The sequence below is a fragment of the Mustela lutreola genome, chromosome 7, assembly GCF_030435805.1.
Source record: "Mustela lutreola isolate mMusLut2 chromosome 7, mMusLut2.pri, whole genome shotgun sequence".
Taxonomy (NCBI): domain Eukaryota; kingdom Metazoa; phylum Chordata; class Mammalia; order Carnivora; family Mustelidae; genus Mustela; species Mustela lutreola.
The window spans coordinates 64,497,045-64,515,633 of NC_081296.1; the positions used below are offsets into that span (position 1 = coordinate 64,497,045).

The 18,589-nt window shown below is 38.7% G+C and overlaps 1 protein-coding gene and 1 non-coding gene across 12 annotated transcripts; both read left to right on the forward strand.

Moving 5' to 3' along the window:
- The first annotated feature begins 521 nt into the window (after positions 1 to 521).
- Positions 522 to 16,406, forward strand: TMCO5A (transmembrane and coiled-coil domains 5A). 11 transcript variants are annotated; one of them, XM_059179661.1, is made up of 13 exons: positions 522 to 584; positions 1,158 to 1,204; positions 1,290 to 1,412; positions 2,277 to 2,426; positions 2,848 to 2,971; positions 3,367 to 3,417; positions 4,233 to 4,304; positions 7,698 to 7,754; positions 8,123 to 8,182; positions 8,619 to 8,683; positions 9,796 to 9,853; positions 11,882 to 11,922; positions 15,512 to 16,406. In XM_059179661.1, the coding sequence occupies exons 2-13, from the start codon at positions 1,170 to 1,172 to the stop codon at positions 15,708 to 15,710; spliced, it is 1,035 nt and encodes a 344-aa protein (XP_059035644.1). In that variant the 5' UTR covers positions 522 to 584; positions 1,158 to 1,169; the 3' UTR covers positions 15,711 to 16,406. The 11 variants fall into 11 exon arrangements, with proteins under 11 accessions (XP_059035644.1, XP_059035646.1, XP_059035648.1 ...); XM_059179663.1 differs by having other exon boundaries at positions 1,308 to 1,412; XM_059179659.1 differs by having other exon boundaries at positions 523 to 584; positions 1,135 to 1,204.
- On the forward strand, positions 12,305 to 12,408 carry LOC131837306 (small nucleolar RNA U13). The gene has a single exon (XR_009355968.1). It is a non-coding gene; the product is annotated as a small nucleolar RNA U13 (small nucleolar RNA).
- Positions 16,407 to 18,589: the final 2,183 nt, after the last annotated feature.

Sequence of the window (18,589 nt, forward strand, 5' to 3'; positions counted from 1 at the left end):
ATAAATTTACTCATTTATTTTGTTGCTTATCCCATCTCTCCGACACACATAACCTAGAATGTAAACTCCATAAAGGCAGGTGCTTCAGGCTATTTTGTTCACTCTATCTCCCTAGTACTTAGAAGAGTGCCTGGCAAAAATAGGTGCTCCTTCAAAGTTTCAGTGTTTGTTGAATGAATGAGTAGTGAATTGGCCACTTTATGGGACTGGGATGCTGGTGTTAGGACCCAGAGCTCCCACATGAGTCACATTTGGACAAGGAAAGTGCTCAGTCTGCCAGAGGAATACAGACAGAGGCTATCCCTTCAAACTGCCTAGAAATCAGATCCACTGAAACTACCACCACCAAAGGGAAGACTCAGTCATGAAACATGTACCCATCTAGGCTCTGAACTTGGCACAAATGATGAGAAACCATTGCTACCCACCCTACTGTGACATACTGCCCCACCCATCCTATGTCAATAGCAGACTCATGACCCAATGGAAGGTTCTGAGATTCTATTGGATGGTTCCAGTGGGGAAAGATTAAACCCTTCAGAAGCTAACAGACTAGGGCAGAATCAAGAAGATCATACATTAGAAGGGAGGTAGAGTTTATTGGAGAAAAGGAGGCAACTAAGTACCAGAATAAGCCACATTATTTACTACTGCTTATTTTTTCTGAGTCCTATTTAATACTAGAGATCTTAATATCTGGAGATCCTTGCAGAAGCCAGGCGAGAAAACAAAAAGAGATTATTTTTCAGGGCAGTTATGCACATGTATCCATGCCCATGGGGTGTTAAGAGAAGCAGCTGGGCATAGAGGGAAAAAAAGAGATTTAAGAACAATTGATGACCTCTGTTGATTCTTATTGCCATGTATACACTTCCAAAGGATTTTATGTTGGTGAATCATCTCAGTACTAGCAGGATATATATTGAATTTTCCAGCATTATCCCTCTATCTTCACCATATCCTTACTGAAGCATAATCCTATCATGCACAGAAGACTCAGAAGGCTAAGTTTTGTTATGTCCAAAATGTAGGAGTGGGAGGGAGGAAACCAGTTAACTTGATTTTATTCCTGTCTTTTGGGACTCTCAGCCAGTTACTGTGTTTTATAAATGGACCTGTTTCCCCTGATTTATTAGATACATCTCTGCTGGTATTTTAGGGAATCTACAATGGAAGGACACAAGAACACTCAGCTAGATTATGAGTAAGTAGTCATGATTATGCAAAGCCACATCCAAGAACCAAGGTATGAAGCATGACTGCTGTTGATTCCTTTCTTCATCTTCTAGTCTCCCTCTTTCCTTCAGCTCCTATCCATCCATACCTCACCGCTCTCCGCCCCAAGCACCCCATTGCCCTCCTGAAGTGATAGCCATTGCAAAGCCATTACCCTCCAAACCAGCCCTTCCAAGGTACGACTTTTCTTTTCCAAAATCATCCCTCATCCCTACTCAAAACAAAAGTCTCTCTGCCTCACTATCTTATTTCTAGTTAATTATTTTAGAGAGAAACCAATTACTTAAGTGCCACAAAAGAAAATGAAAAATTTATTGAGAGGTTCCCATGTGCCAGATAACTTTCTAGACTATACTAGCATTAAGTTACTATTATTTCATTCAAATTTACTTCAAAAAAGATGTCTGCATTCATGAATGTGAATGCCTGGATTACTTCTGTGTGCTCAATGAAGTGACTCCCATAGTAGATTCTCAAGCATTACAGCAGGCAGTGGAGAAGTTTTCAGATGGGGGAGGTGGGAAAAGACCAAGTCCTAACTGGTGGTGGAAACTTCTTGTGGCTCTGCATAAAGCAGGGTCCAAGCATAAATTATGTACCTGCTACCCAAATAGAAGTACTTGACAAAAGTGCATAGCATTGTGAACAATTTGAAAAACCACTCCCTCCAATGCAAAAGGCTATTTAAGGAAGCAAAACTTCTCTTGGAACCAAAGTGGAGATGCACTATAATCCTGAGCACTTTGGCTGAGAAATGCTGGGTAAAACCGCCCTCGCTGAGTTAAGAATTATTGAAACAAATTGTAGAGCATAATTAAGAAATTAAGAATTAAGAAATTAAGAATTAAGAATATTAATTATATTTTAATTAATAATTAAGAAATTAAGAAATGCAATTTCCTAAATATAAAAAAGGAAAAGTACACTACCAGAAATAGCCAGGCTAATGAGTTACATGTCTTCTCGATACCCTCTTTGGTCCAAAGGTTATTGATCTTAAGATAACTGGCCCTTGTCCATTTGGGGGGCTGAGTTTATAGGTCAGAGAAAGTGGAAATCTTAAGATTGGTCCAGTCAAAGAGGAACATTAACAGTTTGAACATGGACCTTGAAAGGGATATGCAGAGAATAGATGAAGCAAATCAAGAACTTCTTCTCAAAATCCACGAGAAAGAAAACGAGATTCAGAGGTAAGTGTTGGGGCTTCATGAGGGACGTTCCTAACCCAAAGAACTGGGTGGAGGAAATGAAACACAGTTGAATTTTCCAGCTTACTCTGGGGACCTGTATCTTATATATGAAAAGAGTTTCTTCTTCATTCCTTGGTGTTTGTCTATGTCTCAAACCCTGAAATATAGCAATTTTCAAAAAGAATCCTAAAAGAATGAGTGATGCTTACCTGAGCTGAAAGAACACTGGGGTGTTTGATGTGGAAGTCATAGGAATCTTGCTTGTCTTATCTTTAAAGTGATTCTGATCCTAAGGTTCCAGGAAAGAAAGGATTTCCAACTTGATTTTTGTATTTATTATCATTGAGTACCCTTAAAACTGACACATGCTTTACCAGTTCGAAGGCTGTCATTCCTCATAGTGTGTACTTATGTTATACAGGCTGGAAAGTGAGATCACCCAGACCAGAGACTTGACTGAAGATGAGGAGTGGGAGAAGGAGAACTGCACCGCAGTAGAGAGGGAAAAAGCCTTGCAGGAGCTGGAAGAAGAAACAGCCAGACTCGTAAGCAAAAAGCAGGAAGCGCAATTTGATAGGTTTGATTCCTCAGCACTGTCAGGTAAAATAGTCTCCCCTTTTTACATACAAAGAATAGTCAACTCCAAAGTCATGGCAGATTGTGTTCTTCCATGGGAAGGAGATGTGTAGAGGGTAGGGTTTCTCTGGTAAAATTATTATTAGGAAGGCCTGCATGTGGACATCTCAATCCCTGGTAAGTTGATGTGTCCATACTGAGATCAAACCACAGGTCCTTCACCTGCCATTATGCAGGAAGGTACAGTTACTGCAGGAAAACATCTCTGGGGTGAAATGGAGAAAAATCAACTGAATAAAGACAGATGATGGTGTGCAGATGCACACTTATACTCTACTTATACTCTGCTTCTTTTTCTCAACAGGATAGGAAGAATGAGACTCTGGTCCACAGTATAGCAGAACTTCAAAGAAAGGTGGGGAGGAGCTCTCATGTTCCTGAGTATCCCCTAGTTATCAAAGAGGCAAGGGAGGGGAAAAGATCATGCAGAATCCCACATGTCAGAGAGACCTGTGCTGGGGATGGTTGCTATTCCTGCTCCGCTCTCCTGAGGCTGAACCGCATGAGCTAAGTGCCATGGCTTTGGCCTGCAAGTGCCCGGTGAAAGGAGTGCATAGGGTATTCCAGGTAGTCTATGATCCCATGGCTTCCTCATTCTATCACAAGAAATAGATCCCAATTGACAATCTTTTGAAGGGATGGACTGGGACCCTTATGGTGAGAGGTTAATTTTACTTTCACTAGAGACTTTTAAAATACTTAATGCCAAAAAGTTACCTCTCCTTTGTCCAGGTATTCCCTCTACCTCAACTCCTGGTCAAAATACAGTGGGCTTCTTTATGATTACCATACTTTCTGACCCATGCTGGAGCCCTGAGTAATCCAGCCTGGACGAGGGGGTTCAGGGAAGTACTCCTTCTTTGAGCAGACTCTACTTGGTGGTCAAAACTAATGAGAAAATACTGTTACACTGAAAAGAAATAAAAAATTTAAAAAATAATAATAAAAAAATTAAAAAAAATAAAAATAAAATAAAAAACTAATGAGAAGATGGAGGTAGAACAAAGATGTTCCCAAATATACCAAGTATCCACCAAGAGACCATTTCCTGGCAGCTTCAATCAAGGCCAAGGAATTGGCCCCACACAGCAGAGAATATCTTTGTCCTCCATATTTTTTAATTTGATATATTTTTTACTTGAAATCTATTTTTTCTAATTGAACCCACAGCTTACAAGAAAATCACATAAGGCAACCAAGTGTGAACAAGACAAAACAGAGGGATCCCCAGAAGAGTCAAAGGTAAACAAAAAAGCCATCTCAAATGGGTTTGGGCTGCATGACCAGAAAACAAGCCTTCAAGTGGAAACAACTGTCAAAGTTAGGACAAATTCTTTGTAGTTTCAGCCATGCCAGTCTTAAGCCTTGGCTGCTAAGTGCTGAATTCTCCTCTGCCCTTAGTAAGGAATTTCAGTCTGAAGCCATATATTTTTTAATTCTCTTTCCATCAAAAAAAGCAGAATACAAATGCACAAATACATAATAATATTAGAGGCAGCTGAAGTCCTTCATTTAAATCCTGGCCCCAGAGGTACTTACAGAGGATATGAGAAGGTGGGCAATTTAATCAGTCCCTCCCAGGCTCGGTTTGAAAATTGAATGAAATTGTATATACAAAATATTCTCTTTTTTGGAGTTCTAAAACATTAAAGGCTCACAATTTTAAGGTGATTATTTAAAAGTCTGGCTGAAACACATGTATGAATTCACAGGCAGAGTTTGGATTTGTAAATCTACTGTGTGCTAGGTAATTTACACATCCTGTCATTGACTCCCATCCAGAAAGGGATTCAGTCAGTTGGTCCCTCAAGTACAGAGTGACCTCTGCTAAGTGCATCATAGAGTGCTTAGCATTTCCTTAGTTGTGTTCCAGAGCTAAGAACATGAGCACAACCACAACCCATCTGATCAAAGATACAAGATTTAGACTTTTTTATTCAGAGAGCAGATAAAATTCTTACTTGATCATTTCTGTAGGATTATCTCTTTGTCCTTGCCTCCCTAATCTCTCTTTTTCTTCTTTTTTAAATATTATTATTACTATTATCATTAATATTATTATTTAATAATCTCTATATCCAACATGGGACTCAAACTCATGACCCTGCGATCGAGAGTTGCATGTTCTTTTGACTGAGCCAGCCAGGTGCCCCTGGTTTCTTTTTTCTTAAATTGAGAGTTATTTTTATATATTTAAGAACAAATAGAGAATTCTTCAGTATAAAGATAAAAATTATGTTTTACTACCTAACAGTATAATATACAATGGGCTTTTAAACAGACTGTCCCTATTTCTCAATCTTTCTTGCTTCTTAAATCCACATTTAAGTCCATACTTAAGCCTATACTCTGTGCATGAAGCCTCCAAAGATATGGACACACTGAAAATAGAAAATAAAAGAAGAGAGCATTACTGCCCTATGTTCTGTTGGACAAATCAGTGTTGATAGCAATAAAAAAAAAAAAAAAAAAAAAGGAAGTCCAAAGCCACTAAGTAATCTTGCTTGGGCATGCCCATCCAGGAAACTTATTTGGGAAGAAAGAAATCAGGACTCTGTATGTATCTCAGGAATAAATTGGAACTAAGACTACAAAGGAATATGAAGTTCCTTGACTACCCTTGCCATAACTCTGCAATAATCAGGAGATTAATTTTCTTCCTTCTTCTGCCCAAAATGTGTTTTGCTAATGTAAGCCTGCGAGAATCTAGTGGTAACACTTTTAAGTCTGGCTATACTGGCCACGTCAGGTGAGCTGATTCCAATAGACTCTAGATAGAAAGTTCCCAGCACAACAATGACCATTTTTTTCCTGGCAGTGCTTGGCCCAACCCTAAAACATTCCAGAGTATTATCAACCCTTTGAATTACTCCCTTCTGCCCACCTATTTTGTAGAATTCTCAGGTGGCATCTCTAATTCTATGAAATATACATCATCTCTGTTGCTTCTGTTCCTCCTGCATGCTGGTGATCAGCTCAGTAGTTAATAGGATGCCTACCTCAACAACCTGTGACTCAGACCACTGTCTTTAAAATACAGCCCTTAGGGACGCCTGGGTGGCTCAGTTGGTTGGACGACTGCCTTCGGCTCAGGTCATGATCCCGGAGTCCCGCATCAGGCTCCCGGCTCCATGGGGAGTCTGCTTCTCCCACTGACCTTCTCCTCGCTCATGCTCTTTCTCACTGCCTCTCTCTCAAATAAATAAACAAAATATTTAAAAAAAAAAAAAAAAAAAAGATTAAAATACAGCCCTTAGGGTTGCCTGGGTGGCTCAGCATCTGACCCTTGGTTTCAGCTCAGGTCATGATCTCAGGGTCCTGGGATCAAGCCCACGTGTCAGACTCCAGGCTGAACATGTAATCTGCTTGAGGATTCTCTCTCTCTCTCTCTCTCTCTCTCTCTGTCCCTCTCTCTATGCTCACTCACTCTCTGTCTCTCTTTCTGAAATAAATAAATAAACCTTTAAAATATAGCCCTTACCAAGTGAAAGTCAGAGAAAAACAAATACCATACGATTACATTCATATGTTGAATTTAAGAAACAAAGCAAAGAGATATACAGGAGGGGGGAAAAAAGAGAGGGAAACAAACCATAAGAGACTCTTAACAACAGAGAACAAACTGAGGGCTAATGAAAGGGAAGTAGGTAGGGACTGGGCTAGATGGTTGATGGGCATTAAGAAGGACACTTTTTATGATGATCACTGGGTCTTGTATATAAGTGATGTACCACTAAATTCTTCTCCTGAAACCAATAGTATTGCACTGCATCTTAACTAACTAAAATTTAAATAAAATTTTGGAAAAAAATAAATAAAAATTTTCTGTTTGAAATACAATAAAATAAGTAAAATACAGTCCTTGGCACATTTGGTTATTTGGTCCTAGATGTAATTGCCTGAAGAGGAAAGGAACTGTGAGAAGAGTCCAAACATGAAATAATGGTAGCTAGATGAGAGTGGGAACAACAGAACTGAAAAGGGAAAGGAGGAAAGACTGCAGTATGTCCCCTCTGCTGATACGATATATCCCAAATGCATCTATTCCTTTCTATCTACTAGTGCTATAACTACCACCCTTTTGAAAAACACTCTAAACCCTCACCTGGATGCTAAAGCAGCCTCTTCACTGATCCTCTTGCTTTTACACTTACCCCTAAACAATACGTTTCACACACAGAAAGAACTCTTCTTTAGAAAGAAAATGAACCAAATTGTGTCTTTACAACTTCAAACTCTCCCCTGGCTTCTCCCTGCAATTAGAAGCTATAAACCCCTACGTAATCTCATACATGGCTACCTTTCCCCATCTCACTTCATTCTAAACAAATCTCCCCTAGGTTCCCACCACATAACTTCTTCGATTATGCCAAATTTGTGCTATTTCACAGTCTTGGTCCTTGCTATAATCTCTGCATGGGAAATATATCTTCCAGTACTCCATTTGGCTAATATTTACCATTTAAATTCAAAGTCAAGAGTCATCTCACCTCGTTTGAATCCCCTCCAATAAAAAGACATCTGAAATTGGTCCTGAGGCACTTGATCGACCTGTAGGATAACCTTGAAGATCCCATTTCAGAATGGAACCCGCTTTTGCCTGGCTGAGTTACCAGTCTCCTTCGCTTTCTATAGGCCAAGTTACAACAGCTGGAAGCTTCCTGTGCAGACCAAGAGAAAGAGCTAGCCAAGGTAATGACAATAACTTCAATGCTACTTCTCCCAAAGGAAGGAAATCTTGATCCTTGGTCACACAGTTTGAAGGAATGTACTAGACTGTGTGAATACAGTCCCCCTATTTTTATAGGATACCTTCCATAATCTGTATCAATAAATTAGTATCTATTTTTCTCCCAACTGTCCCCAAATAATTCTCTTTGGGACCATAAAGAATAGCCTGTTTATCCTTTAAAAAAATATGAGTTTATATGTACAGAAATACATATTTAGAACAACTAGAAAAGCACATTTAGGGCCTAGAACCTACGAGGCACCAAGTACACTACTGTTCTTATAGCAATTTATTGAACAAAATTTAAGACTGAATTTTGGCTTCCCAGGTAATGGAAGACTATGCATTTGTGGCTCAGCTCTGTGAGGACCAGGCCCTCTGCATAAAGGTACAGTTTCTCAATAAAGGGATAGCAGTGGGTTTGTTAGGGTACAGGATGAAATGAAACCAGGCTTTTTAAAGAACACTGCAACAACATTAATTCTTCAAGGTGGCATTACAAAGACTTTTAGGGAGGATGACACTCTACCACCAGAATCATTCTATTAGTGCCCTAGTCTCACAAGTTATGTGCTCTTAAATTTAAAATGAGCACCTTTTTCCTATTTATAATCCTGATAACCGCAGACACCTGCCCAGTGGTGAAGTGCAATGAGAGATCTGGAGTAGTGGAAGTAGTCCTCTCCGGACTGGGAAAGGAGACACAATGGCAGTGAAAATACCAACCATTCACATGACAATGTAGTGAAAACGTGCTTAATATGATTAGAAAGAGCATAAAGCTTCTGGCTAATAACTGTGGTTTCTTTTATTTCCCTTTGAAGAAGTACCAGGAAACACTGAGGAAAATAGAAGAAGAACTAGAGACTCGGTTCCTTGAAAGAGAAGTGTGAGCTTTGGCAAACAAAGGAACATCCTGGTTTTAGTGGTAACTCCATCTCAGCCTGGGTCAGAGCAAACTTTTCTCTGACCAATTCCTATTCAGAATTGAGTGAGCCTCAATACCATATAACCGTCCCCTCTCTTAGCAAGCTGGTTGATCCCCACAAGCCACACCCATATCAAAATGCAGGTCCTCCCATCTGTCTTAAAAGACTGCAAAAACACACCTTCCTTCATAATTTTATCACATTACCAGTTATTTGGGTTTATATTAAAGGCATTAACACATGCTGTAAAAAGGGTTACGGGTCTGGCACCTTGATAAAGAAAGGCATTCCTTAAATTTTATCAAAAAGGTCTTAAAATTAATATCACCTTTACTTCCCCAAAATATATAGAAACTCAACCATATGGAATAGACATGAAACTAATCTGTAGATACAAACTAGGGCTATCATAGTAAGAAACCAAATTATATACTATATGAAACTATGAACATTAAAAATTAGAAATAATAGAGAAAAGCCCCCTCCAAAAAAACTAATCTTTGATTTTGTCAAAAGAGTTTAAATAGTGAGAAACTAAAGCCAAAAACCTCACTTTCATTTCCTGACCTTCTTTAGAATTTAAATCTTAAATCAGTTGGGAAGCATTTCCATTTATTAAATATTTTAGAATCTTGGGATCAAGAAAAAAAGACCTAAACTGCACATAGCCTCTAAGTAAACTCAGTCCACACTGTGACCTGGAGGCTAGAATACCAGGACTTGGAGGTCCCTGCCCTTAAAGAACCCCTTCAAGTCTCCTGAGATCCTTCCTGAACATTAAGTGTGGCTTCATTGCTAAGCCAAGATTTTAGAATGGGGCTGCCCAGTGGAACTTTCTGTGCTATCCAGTATGTAGCCACTAGTCACCTACTGAGTACTTGAAAGATGACTATTGTGACTGAGGAACTGATTTTTTTTATTGTCATTAAATGTAAACAGTTACATATAGTCACTGGCTATAATAGTGGACAGTATAGCTTTAGAATATAAAACTGTTTTTAAATAACAATGATATAGTATGAATATTTGTATGTACTTTATTCAGTCCCTATCTTGGTTCTTTTTCCCCCAGATCAAAAGTCTTGAGCATGAATTTTGTAAGAAAAGAGTCTAACAGCCAAAATCATAAGGTAAGCATTACACTCCACCTTCAGCTTCTCTCAGTGTCAATGCCTTCAAGGGAGTTTCCAAAACACTATCAGCCACCAAACACACACCAATTTTCCCATGTGCATTTTCTAAGATTCCAAGAATAGTATCAGACATAATTCTAAAGCATTCCAACCCTAAATACACAAACAAAGAAGATGCTATGGAACAATGATCTTCCCTTTCTTAGCGCCATCCAAATAATGTGTTCTCAAAGAAACTAGCCTAAGACCTCACAGAGTTCTGGGTGGAAGCAAGAAGGAACATTAACTGAGGGTATGCTGTATGGAGAGGAAGCCAACACAGGACACAGATACCACTTCTCCCATCTCCCAGAATCACAGTGCTCTTTCCTGGTGATCCCAACATGGTCCCAAATCACTCACTACACAGAGCACCAGGGCATCCATCACCAGCTAATCTAACCCATGAGATAAAACATGAGAAGCAGGGGCACCTGGATGGCTCAGTGGGTTAAGCCTCTGCCTTCGGCTCAGGTCATGATCTAGGGTCCTAGGATCAAGCCCCGCATCAGGCTCTCTGCTCAGCAGGGAGCCTGCTTCCCCCCTCTCTCTCTGCCTGCCTCTCTGCCTACTTGTGATCTCTGTCTGTCAAATAAATAAATAAAATCTTTTTTTTAAAAAAATGAGAAGTCATTACTTTATGATACAGCTTCAGTGTCTGTTCATATTTAACACCATGGTGCCATTAGCATACATGCAGAGATCTAAAGGACACAGAGTTGGATGTAGAGCACCACGCCTCTTGGCCTGCTTGTGGCAGCAAGTACATAGGCAAAAAGATAAAACATTTGTTAGACTTTAATTTTGTAATTTATATTGGCTTTAGAGCCAGAATTGACATTCACCAGAAATTTTATCATTGGATATATGGTCTTCATAATGTCAGAAAACAAAAAGTCATCTCTCCCTAAAAAGCAAATATCCACAACCATTGCCCCTGGGGTCATCCAGATGTTAGGATATATATTAGACCACATTCACAGTGACCATGGTTCCCACTGGGAAGTCACAGGTCACTCTGGTTCCAACCTTGTATATTATACAAGTCATTCTTGTATAATATACAAGATATAATATACAAGTCCCAACCTTACATACTATACAACAAACAAAAACAACAAAAACAAAACTCCTGAAATTAACTGGACCCCACCTCTCTAGAACCAAGCTTCCCATGCTCCCTGATATATCCTACCTTCTGTCCACCAATGACTCATCAAAGCATCCCTTCTCACCAACTACTGGAGAAAAAGCAGAGTTGTTGTCTTCATCAAGATTACCAAAGTTCCATGATGGTTTGATGACCTATGATGTTTGAGCAATCTTTACAGAGTCCGCCTGAGCAACCGACCAGTTGACATGCTGCTCAAGTTACAGAACCAAATTTGTAACCCAAAAAGTTTCTTTCTAATTCTAATTCTGTGAACATCATTTTCACAATTTTAAAATGTGACTGTAATTCCTCTTCATTTTTTTATCTCACAAGGAAGCTAAAAGGAAAATGAAATAACTGAGAAAATATTTTGGAAGTGAGATACCACAGAAATCCAGGATATATCCTCATCTTTACATTTTTATAGCTCTGAAAACTTCTCTTAGAATATATTTATATGGTTTTCATAGCTTATAAACTTTTTTAAGGGTTACGGATTAAGCAGGAGGTAAAAGAAGAGTTCAAAGAGCCCTGAATGTAGATTTGTAGGACCCAGGTTCCAAGCCTGGTCCTGTCACTTATTAGCTGTATGACACATCTTACCTTTTTATGCCTCCATTTATTCCTACCAATAAATAAAAAAGTGATACAAAATTACACACACACACACACACACATACACGTGGTTGTCTTAAAAATTCCATGTTCTGTATATAAAAAATTGTTAAGACACTATCTAAATATAACATTAACTAATAGCTCACTGAATATTATTTGATAGGGATGATAACTCCCAGAAATTGCTTATTTATTCATGTCCTTTATTCTCCCAGGATCATTCTCTACAAAAGAAGGGAACACGGTTCTGCAAAAGGTAGGTAAATATGTTTGCGTAAACCTCCTGGAAAACTGGGAGTTCCACTTAGCCATCCTGGAAAAAATAAAAATAAAAATGAAAATAATAAACTCTAGACAAGGAGACCTTTGTATACACATGTACTTCCAGAGTGAAGTCAAAAAACTAGTGTCATTGATGACTATGTTTCTCAGTTCTAATGTATGACTTCCTTGTCCAAAGGCAATTCCTAATCTCAACTTCCCAGTTTCAGAAGTGAATAGCCTAGTAGTAATCAGAAACAGGAATTTTGTCGCCTAAGAGAAATATGGCAAACTGATACTCCCTCTTCCCTTTAACAATCTGAATTAGCTTGATGGATCTGGTTCTCCAAAAACATCAGTAGATTATGAATGGAAAGATCCTTTTGTGGTTTATAGGATGATGAATGGGGTTTTCACACTATTATGTCAGATGTGCCTCCCCCCCCCGATATTGTAAAATGTCAACATGTTACATTAGAAATAGTAGAGAACTTGTAAATGCACATATACCCCCAGCCTAATAGTAAATAAGAGAAAATAATGATTGTGAAAGAGAATCAAACCCAACAGTACCCAGCCCATAATAATTGTTCAAAAATACTTTTAAACTGAGTAAGAGCTCAAGATTCAAAACAACGAAGTGGATATTAGTCCTAAGGGAATCAGTATGATAGCAAAATAAACTGGCATTCGATGAAACCCTTGCATTTCCAAAAAAGGTAAGATTATGTTCAATATAATGCGTTTAAGAAGGCACAGAGAGACATATATTCAAAGTGGCATGAAATATTATTTAGAAAGAGTTCCATCAAAATGGCTAACAAAATTACTGGTGCTTAACTATCACCTCCAGTTGTCTGGAAAATTTGCTTATGGGGGATACCCCCCTCATACCAGATAAGTGAAGTGTTACATATTTGGCTATCCTGAAATACAATGTTCCCAGAACAGCTAGCAGAATTTCCTTAAAACTCCCAGGCTGCCTTAGCCTAAAATTTGACAGCAGTGCCTCGCATGGAACTCCCCATGTGGGCTCCCAGGATAGGAACTGTTTGCCTTGAAAGAGTTGGTATCCCAAAGAGAATCTGACAACATCCTAAAAGTCTAGCTCATCACAACAAACTAAAAAGGTCTCTCCTCTTCCTCTGTTCCAGTATCCTATGGGGCACTGGTATATTGGGTACTGACTCAAGAAATAAGAAAGCTGGATTATTCCTAAGATTTCTGTGGGAATGTCATCCCAGAACTTTTTCATGAATAGTGTATTTAGCTTCAAGGAGAATACTAGGAAGAGGTTTGTAAACTGTTTCTCATTTTAATTCTGACCAAGATGCTGCACTATAATGAACCCTGACTCCTGTCACCAAGATCAATTCTAGAGAAAAACTTCAGGAAACTGGTGGGGAAGGGGCTGTTTTTCACTGGTAGGAGGAGGTAGGTAGTGAATTTGTTCTGCAGCAGGTGGCAGACCAGCACAGCTCGATTAGGGTAATACAGGAAAGGAAAAAGTAGAGATTCACTTGTGCAAATCAGAGTAAAACCACAAGGCCAAAATAATTCATCAGTTAAAAAAGAAATCAGGACCACCACAGAGGAATCTATAGAAATTAGGAAACATTAAAAGTAACATGAATGAAAGAAGAGAAATACCATGATCATGGATAGAAAGCCATAATATCATAAATAGATCAATTCTCTTCAAATAGGACTTAGTTCAGTTCCAACCAAACTGCCCTAAAGGTTTTCATTACATTAAATACAGTTATTCTAAAATATACTCTATATAAAAGAATAGAGTCAAAAACACCCTGGATAATTTTTAAAAAGAGCAAGGAGTGGGGAATATGCATTCCCAGATATCAGGACTTACCATGAAGCTGCAGTAATTACAACAGAGTGATACTGCCACAGGAATAGGAAAATCAATCAATGAAATAGGAGCAGTGCATATATAGAACTTCAATATGTGATGTATGACAGTGATTATATGCCAGAGAGGAAAGGAAAAATCATCCAATAAACATGGTAGGGGGAAAAAAGTAGTTATCCAGATGAGGAAAAAATGAGATTGGATCACTACTATACAGAATATTTAGAAAGTGAGGCCAGATGTATTAAGGACTAAATGTCAAAAAAAAAAATTAAAATTTGGCATCAGTTATCTACTGCCACACAACAAATGGTCCCAAAACTTAGTGGCTTCAAGCAACAAACATTTATATGACAGTTTCTATAGATTAGGAATCTGAGCTACTTAGCTGGGTAGTTCTAGTCCATGGTCTATTACCAGGTTGCAATTAAGATGTTGGCCAAAGTTAATGTCAGTGGAAGGCTTGGCTAGGCTGGGGGATCTAGTTCCTCCATAGCTTACTCACATCTGGCAACTTTTGCAGCTTGTTGGCAGGAGGTCTCTTCCTCACATGGAGCTCTCCACAGGGCTCATGACAGCTGGCTTCCTCCTAAGAGTAAGGAGCAAACTGCAATGTCTTTAGTATGTAATCTAGGAAGCCATAAACTTCCATGATACTCTTCTTTAGAAACCAACTCATTAAGTCCCGGCCACATGCTGAGGAAGAAGAGTCTCTTGAAGGGCATGATACCAAAGAATGTGTGGACATATTCTAAACTATCATAAAGTGTTAGTAGAAAATAGGAGCATCTTTTAGGCCTTGGTGTAGGGAATTGTTCTTAAATAAGACCAAAAAGCATTGATTCTAATTAAAAATTGATAAACTAGGGTGCCTGGGTGGCTCAGTGGGTTGAGCCGCTGCCTTTGGCTCGGGTCATGATCTCAGGGTCCTGGGATCGAGTCCCGCATCGGGCTCTCTGCTCAGCGGGGAGCCTGCTTCCTCCTCTCTCTCTCTGCTTGCCTCTCTGCCTACTTGTGATCTCTCTCTGTCAAATAAATAAATAAATTTTTTAAAAAATTGATAAACTAGACCTTATTAAAATTACTAACTTTTGTTCTTCAACACCTTAGAGCAAGTAAACAGTTTAAAGTAGAGAGAAGATATTCACAGTACACATAGTGGAAAAGGATTGATATCAAGAACATATAAAGAACTTCTACAACTCAGTAAGACTAAACAAAACAACCTAATAGATAAATGGGCAAGAGGAAACACATAAGACCTGTGAACAGATGTTCAGCATCATTGTTCATCAAGGAAATTCAAATTAAGACCATTACTTTACACCCATTTGGCAAAATTTTTAAAATCTGATGTTATCAAGTGTTGGAAAAAATATGGACTCACAGAAACACATACCCTGCTGATGGTTACAAATTGTTGCCAATGCTTTGGAAAACAGGATGGCAAAACAGAAACGAAAATAAAACAAAAGATAAAAGAACAAGATAATTTCAGATAGTGATAAATGTTCAAAGAAAATAAAACATGGTAATAGAAGAAAGAGTAACAGGCAAGCCAGCATATGGGAAGGAGCTGCCTTTACAAGGCATTGTTGGTAATAAAGACAACAATTTGAATAGCAAGAAGGAGCAATGCATGCATTTAGGAATGTTTTGTTTTGTTCCTGGTTTTCTAACCTCTGGTTAACAGTTTCTAACTTTCTCTTTTCAGGATTTTTCAACATGTCTTTTTCACCACCCTATTTTTCATCAGACTGCTGGGCTACTTGTTTTTCCATATAAGTTTTATAAATCCAGATCTCCTTATCAACATACTGCCCAAGATACTGAACAGGGACATCCTGTGGAAGCTAAGATGCTTCCTCTTTCCATCTCTCACACTTGAGACAGAGGACATGTTACCTCACTGATCTCCAAGAAATATCCTTGAGCAAAAAAAGACAAGTGGTGTCTGAGTCTGTAGACTAAGAGACGGCGGGATTCGTGGAGGGAAAAGGTTTTCTGGTTTTCTTCAGTTTTCCCTTGAGGTCTGTCTACTTGATCACCTTCTCTTTCCATGTTGACTTTCCAAGACTGACCTTGCCCGGGAAAAAGCTCTGTCAATAGATTTCTAGAACTACAGATAAGCTAAATGTACCAGATAGTAAACAAACTAGACCATTTTTAGAATAATGTCATAGATGTTAAGCAAAGTTAGAGTTGACCAATTTTTCTGGAAAAATCTTTAAAATCTGAAAGACTGGATCCCTGCCTGCAATGCAAAAGATTGCTCACTACTTACATTAGAATTATTTGGTTACAAATGACCTGAACTTAAACTAATTTATAAATTCATAGGAAAAAAAAAAAAAAAAAGCAGGGGGTTGTATATTGCCTTGTGCAACTAAAAATCTGAGGTTCCCAGCATGGCTGGATCCAGAAGTCTCAAAGCAAGATTAAAGGGGTTTCACAACTCTATCTTTGAATTGGCATTCTCCTTTTAGTGGCAAGACATTGCCAAAAGTCTAAGTCCCATAGTACAAGATTAGCAGATTTCGCAAAACCAGTCTTTTCAACAGTTCCAGGAGGAAACTTCAGAGAAACTGCCTTAGCTGGGGTCAAGTGCCTACCCCTGCCCAACACTCCATGCAGCCAAAGAAATGGGAGTACTCTGATTGGTCAAGCATGAATCCATGAATCATATATCCAATCTCCTAGGGAGGTAGATAAAAAGAAAAGAGACAAAGAGGTTTTCTAATTTGGTCTTAACTGGTTTGTTTGGGCAACATCTCTATACATCTACATTCCAAAATAATTGTTCCTCAAAATGATGAGTTCATACTGCTCAAGATTTAAGAACAGAGGGAAAGTAAAAGAGAAAATGAAGAAAAAGAAATTAAATCCCTACTGCTGTGTAGTGTTGGGGATATAAAGATAAAGAAGGTAAAAAGAAGAAAAAGATAAGTCAGGTGCATACATGATGAGTCCCACAATAGGAAGAAAAAAAAAAAAAAAAAAGGAATTAATTCCCCATGCCTATGCCCAGTAGAAGGTACCATCAGATCCAAGGATTATGCTAGCCTGAGAGGAAGAATGACAGGACAAGCACTAAATAAACCATGTGTCAGCAAAGCCATTCTCTATCGAAAGACCTAAAGCATCTTCTACCCTAGATGGAGTTCTAAATAGAACCAATAGAAATACCATAAAATGGAGCAACTCTCTTTCTTGACAAGTCACCTAGAATCATAAATTACTTCTTAATCCCAGACTTCAGAAAACAAAACAAAAACAAAACAAAAAAACCTTTCTCCTGGCAATTATTACAGTAAAATATAAAACACTTGTAATGTGACAGTACAAACATCTCTGAGTTATTTACCTACCACCATAAATGGAGTTGCCTTCCACCATGTCAATAAAGATCTACATTGCATGCATCACTTATCCCTCCAGTGAATGGTAATGGAATTTTGGGATCCAGTGGCGGCTAGCAGTTTCTTCCTGCTGGACGGCCTATACCACATTAACCTGGATTTCATTCTTGGCAGAAGGGAAAGATAAGGTTGGGCCAGCTCCCATTTACAGTGTCCCACCACATGATAAAGCAAGAAATCCATACCTTCTAAACTCGTGAATTTGAAACTCAGAATCATGGAAAAAACAACAACAACAACAACAGTACTATCCACATTGTGGCTTCAGAGTCATTTATCTTAAGAAAAATTTTTTAAACTGTTTTTTCATATAGATTTCATTGTTCACTGAATTTTCTTTGCTGTAGCCAAGTGGAATAATGCTGAAAAAACAGCTCAAAAGTTACTATACAGGGCATAAACCCCTAACGCCAGCTTGAAGTCCACAGAATTTCCCTGTTTGTTGTTTAAGTAAAAGTAAATGTTGACTGTTGTTTGCCGTTATACCCAGAAGATAGTTGCTGAGAGGATTCACAGAACAAATGTCTGCTCGGAGGTCATCCAAAAAAAAAAAAAAAACTGTTCTCAGAAGGTAGAGAAATTCAGCAAAAACAGTTTTCATCATGTAATATCTTTACTGTAGGAGATTCTGTGGTATCTTCGACAACTTTATTAGAAAGGAGGGAGGAGGGAAGGGGGAGGAAGGGAGCAGGAGAAAAGGGAAGAGGAAGAAAAAGGAAAGGAAGAAAGAAAAATATGTTGATCCCCTACTGTTATAAACTTTTTACCATGAACTGCTAGTTTATATGGTATATGCCTTTATTTCATCACAGCAATCAACTATGCTTTCTTAAAGTGGTATCGACTTATTTATTTTATAATACTGGAAAGTAGAGTTCTTTCGAAGGCAGTTTCAATCGTTAAAATCACTGTTTTAAAAGTTCTTTCTAGGGGTGCCTGGGTGGCTCAGTGGGTTAAATCCTCTGCCTTCAGCTCAGGTCATGATCCCAGGGTCATGGGACAGGTCATGATCCCAGGGTCATGGGATCGAGCCCCGCATCGCGCTCTCTGCTCAGCAGGGAGCCTGCTTCCTCCTCTCTCTCTCTCTGCCTGCCTCTCTGCCTACTTGTGATCTGTCAAGTAAATAAATAAAATCTTCTTAAAAAATAAAAATAAAAGTTCTTTCTATTAAAGAGCAAAACTAATAGAAAACTCTTCCGTGTTTGAAGTGAAAATGGGAAGGGGGCATTCATATGTAATGTGGGGTCGGCGGCTGCCTAGAAACAAATACAGCGGAGGAAAGCTGCTGTTGCTTCTCCTGCTGAGTTTTTACCACGGAGACTGGCCCTAGATGCAGCAGCTGTCCAAATCCGTGTGGAAAAACAGAGCAGCTT

Excerpts from the sequence above, each read along its gene's own strand:
- TMCO5A (XM_059179661.1), top strand. The coding sequence starts at position 1,170 with ATGGAAGGACACAAGAACACTCAGCTAGATTATGA. Across the intron at positions 2,972-3,366 it reads AAGAAGAAACAGCCAGACTC|GATAGGAAGAATGAGACTCT; the intron begins GTAAGCAAAAAG and ends TTTTCTCAACAG. Across the intron at positions 3,418-4,232 it reads TAGCAGAACTTCAAAGAAAG|CTTACAAGAAAATCACATAA; the intron begins GTGGGGAGGAGC and ends TTGAACCCACAG.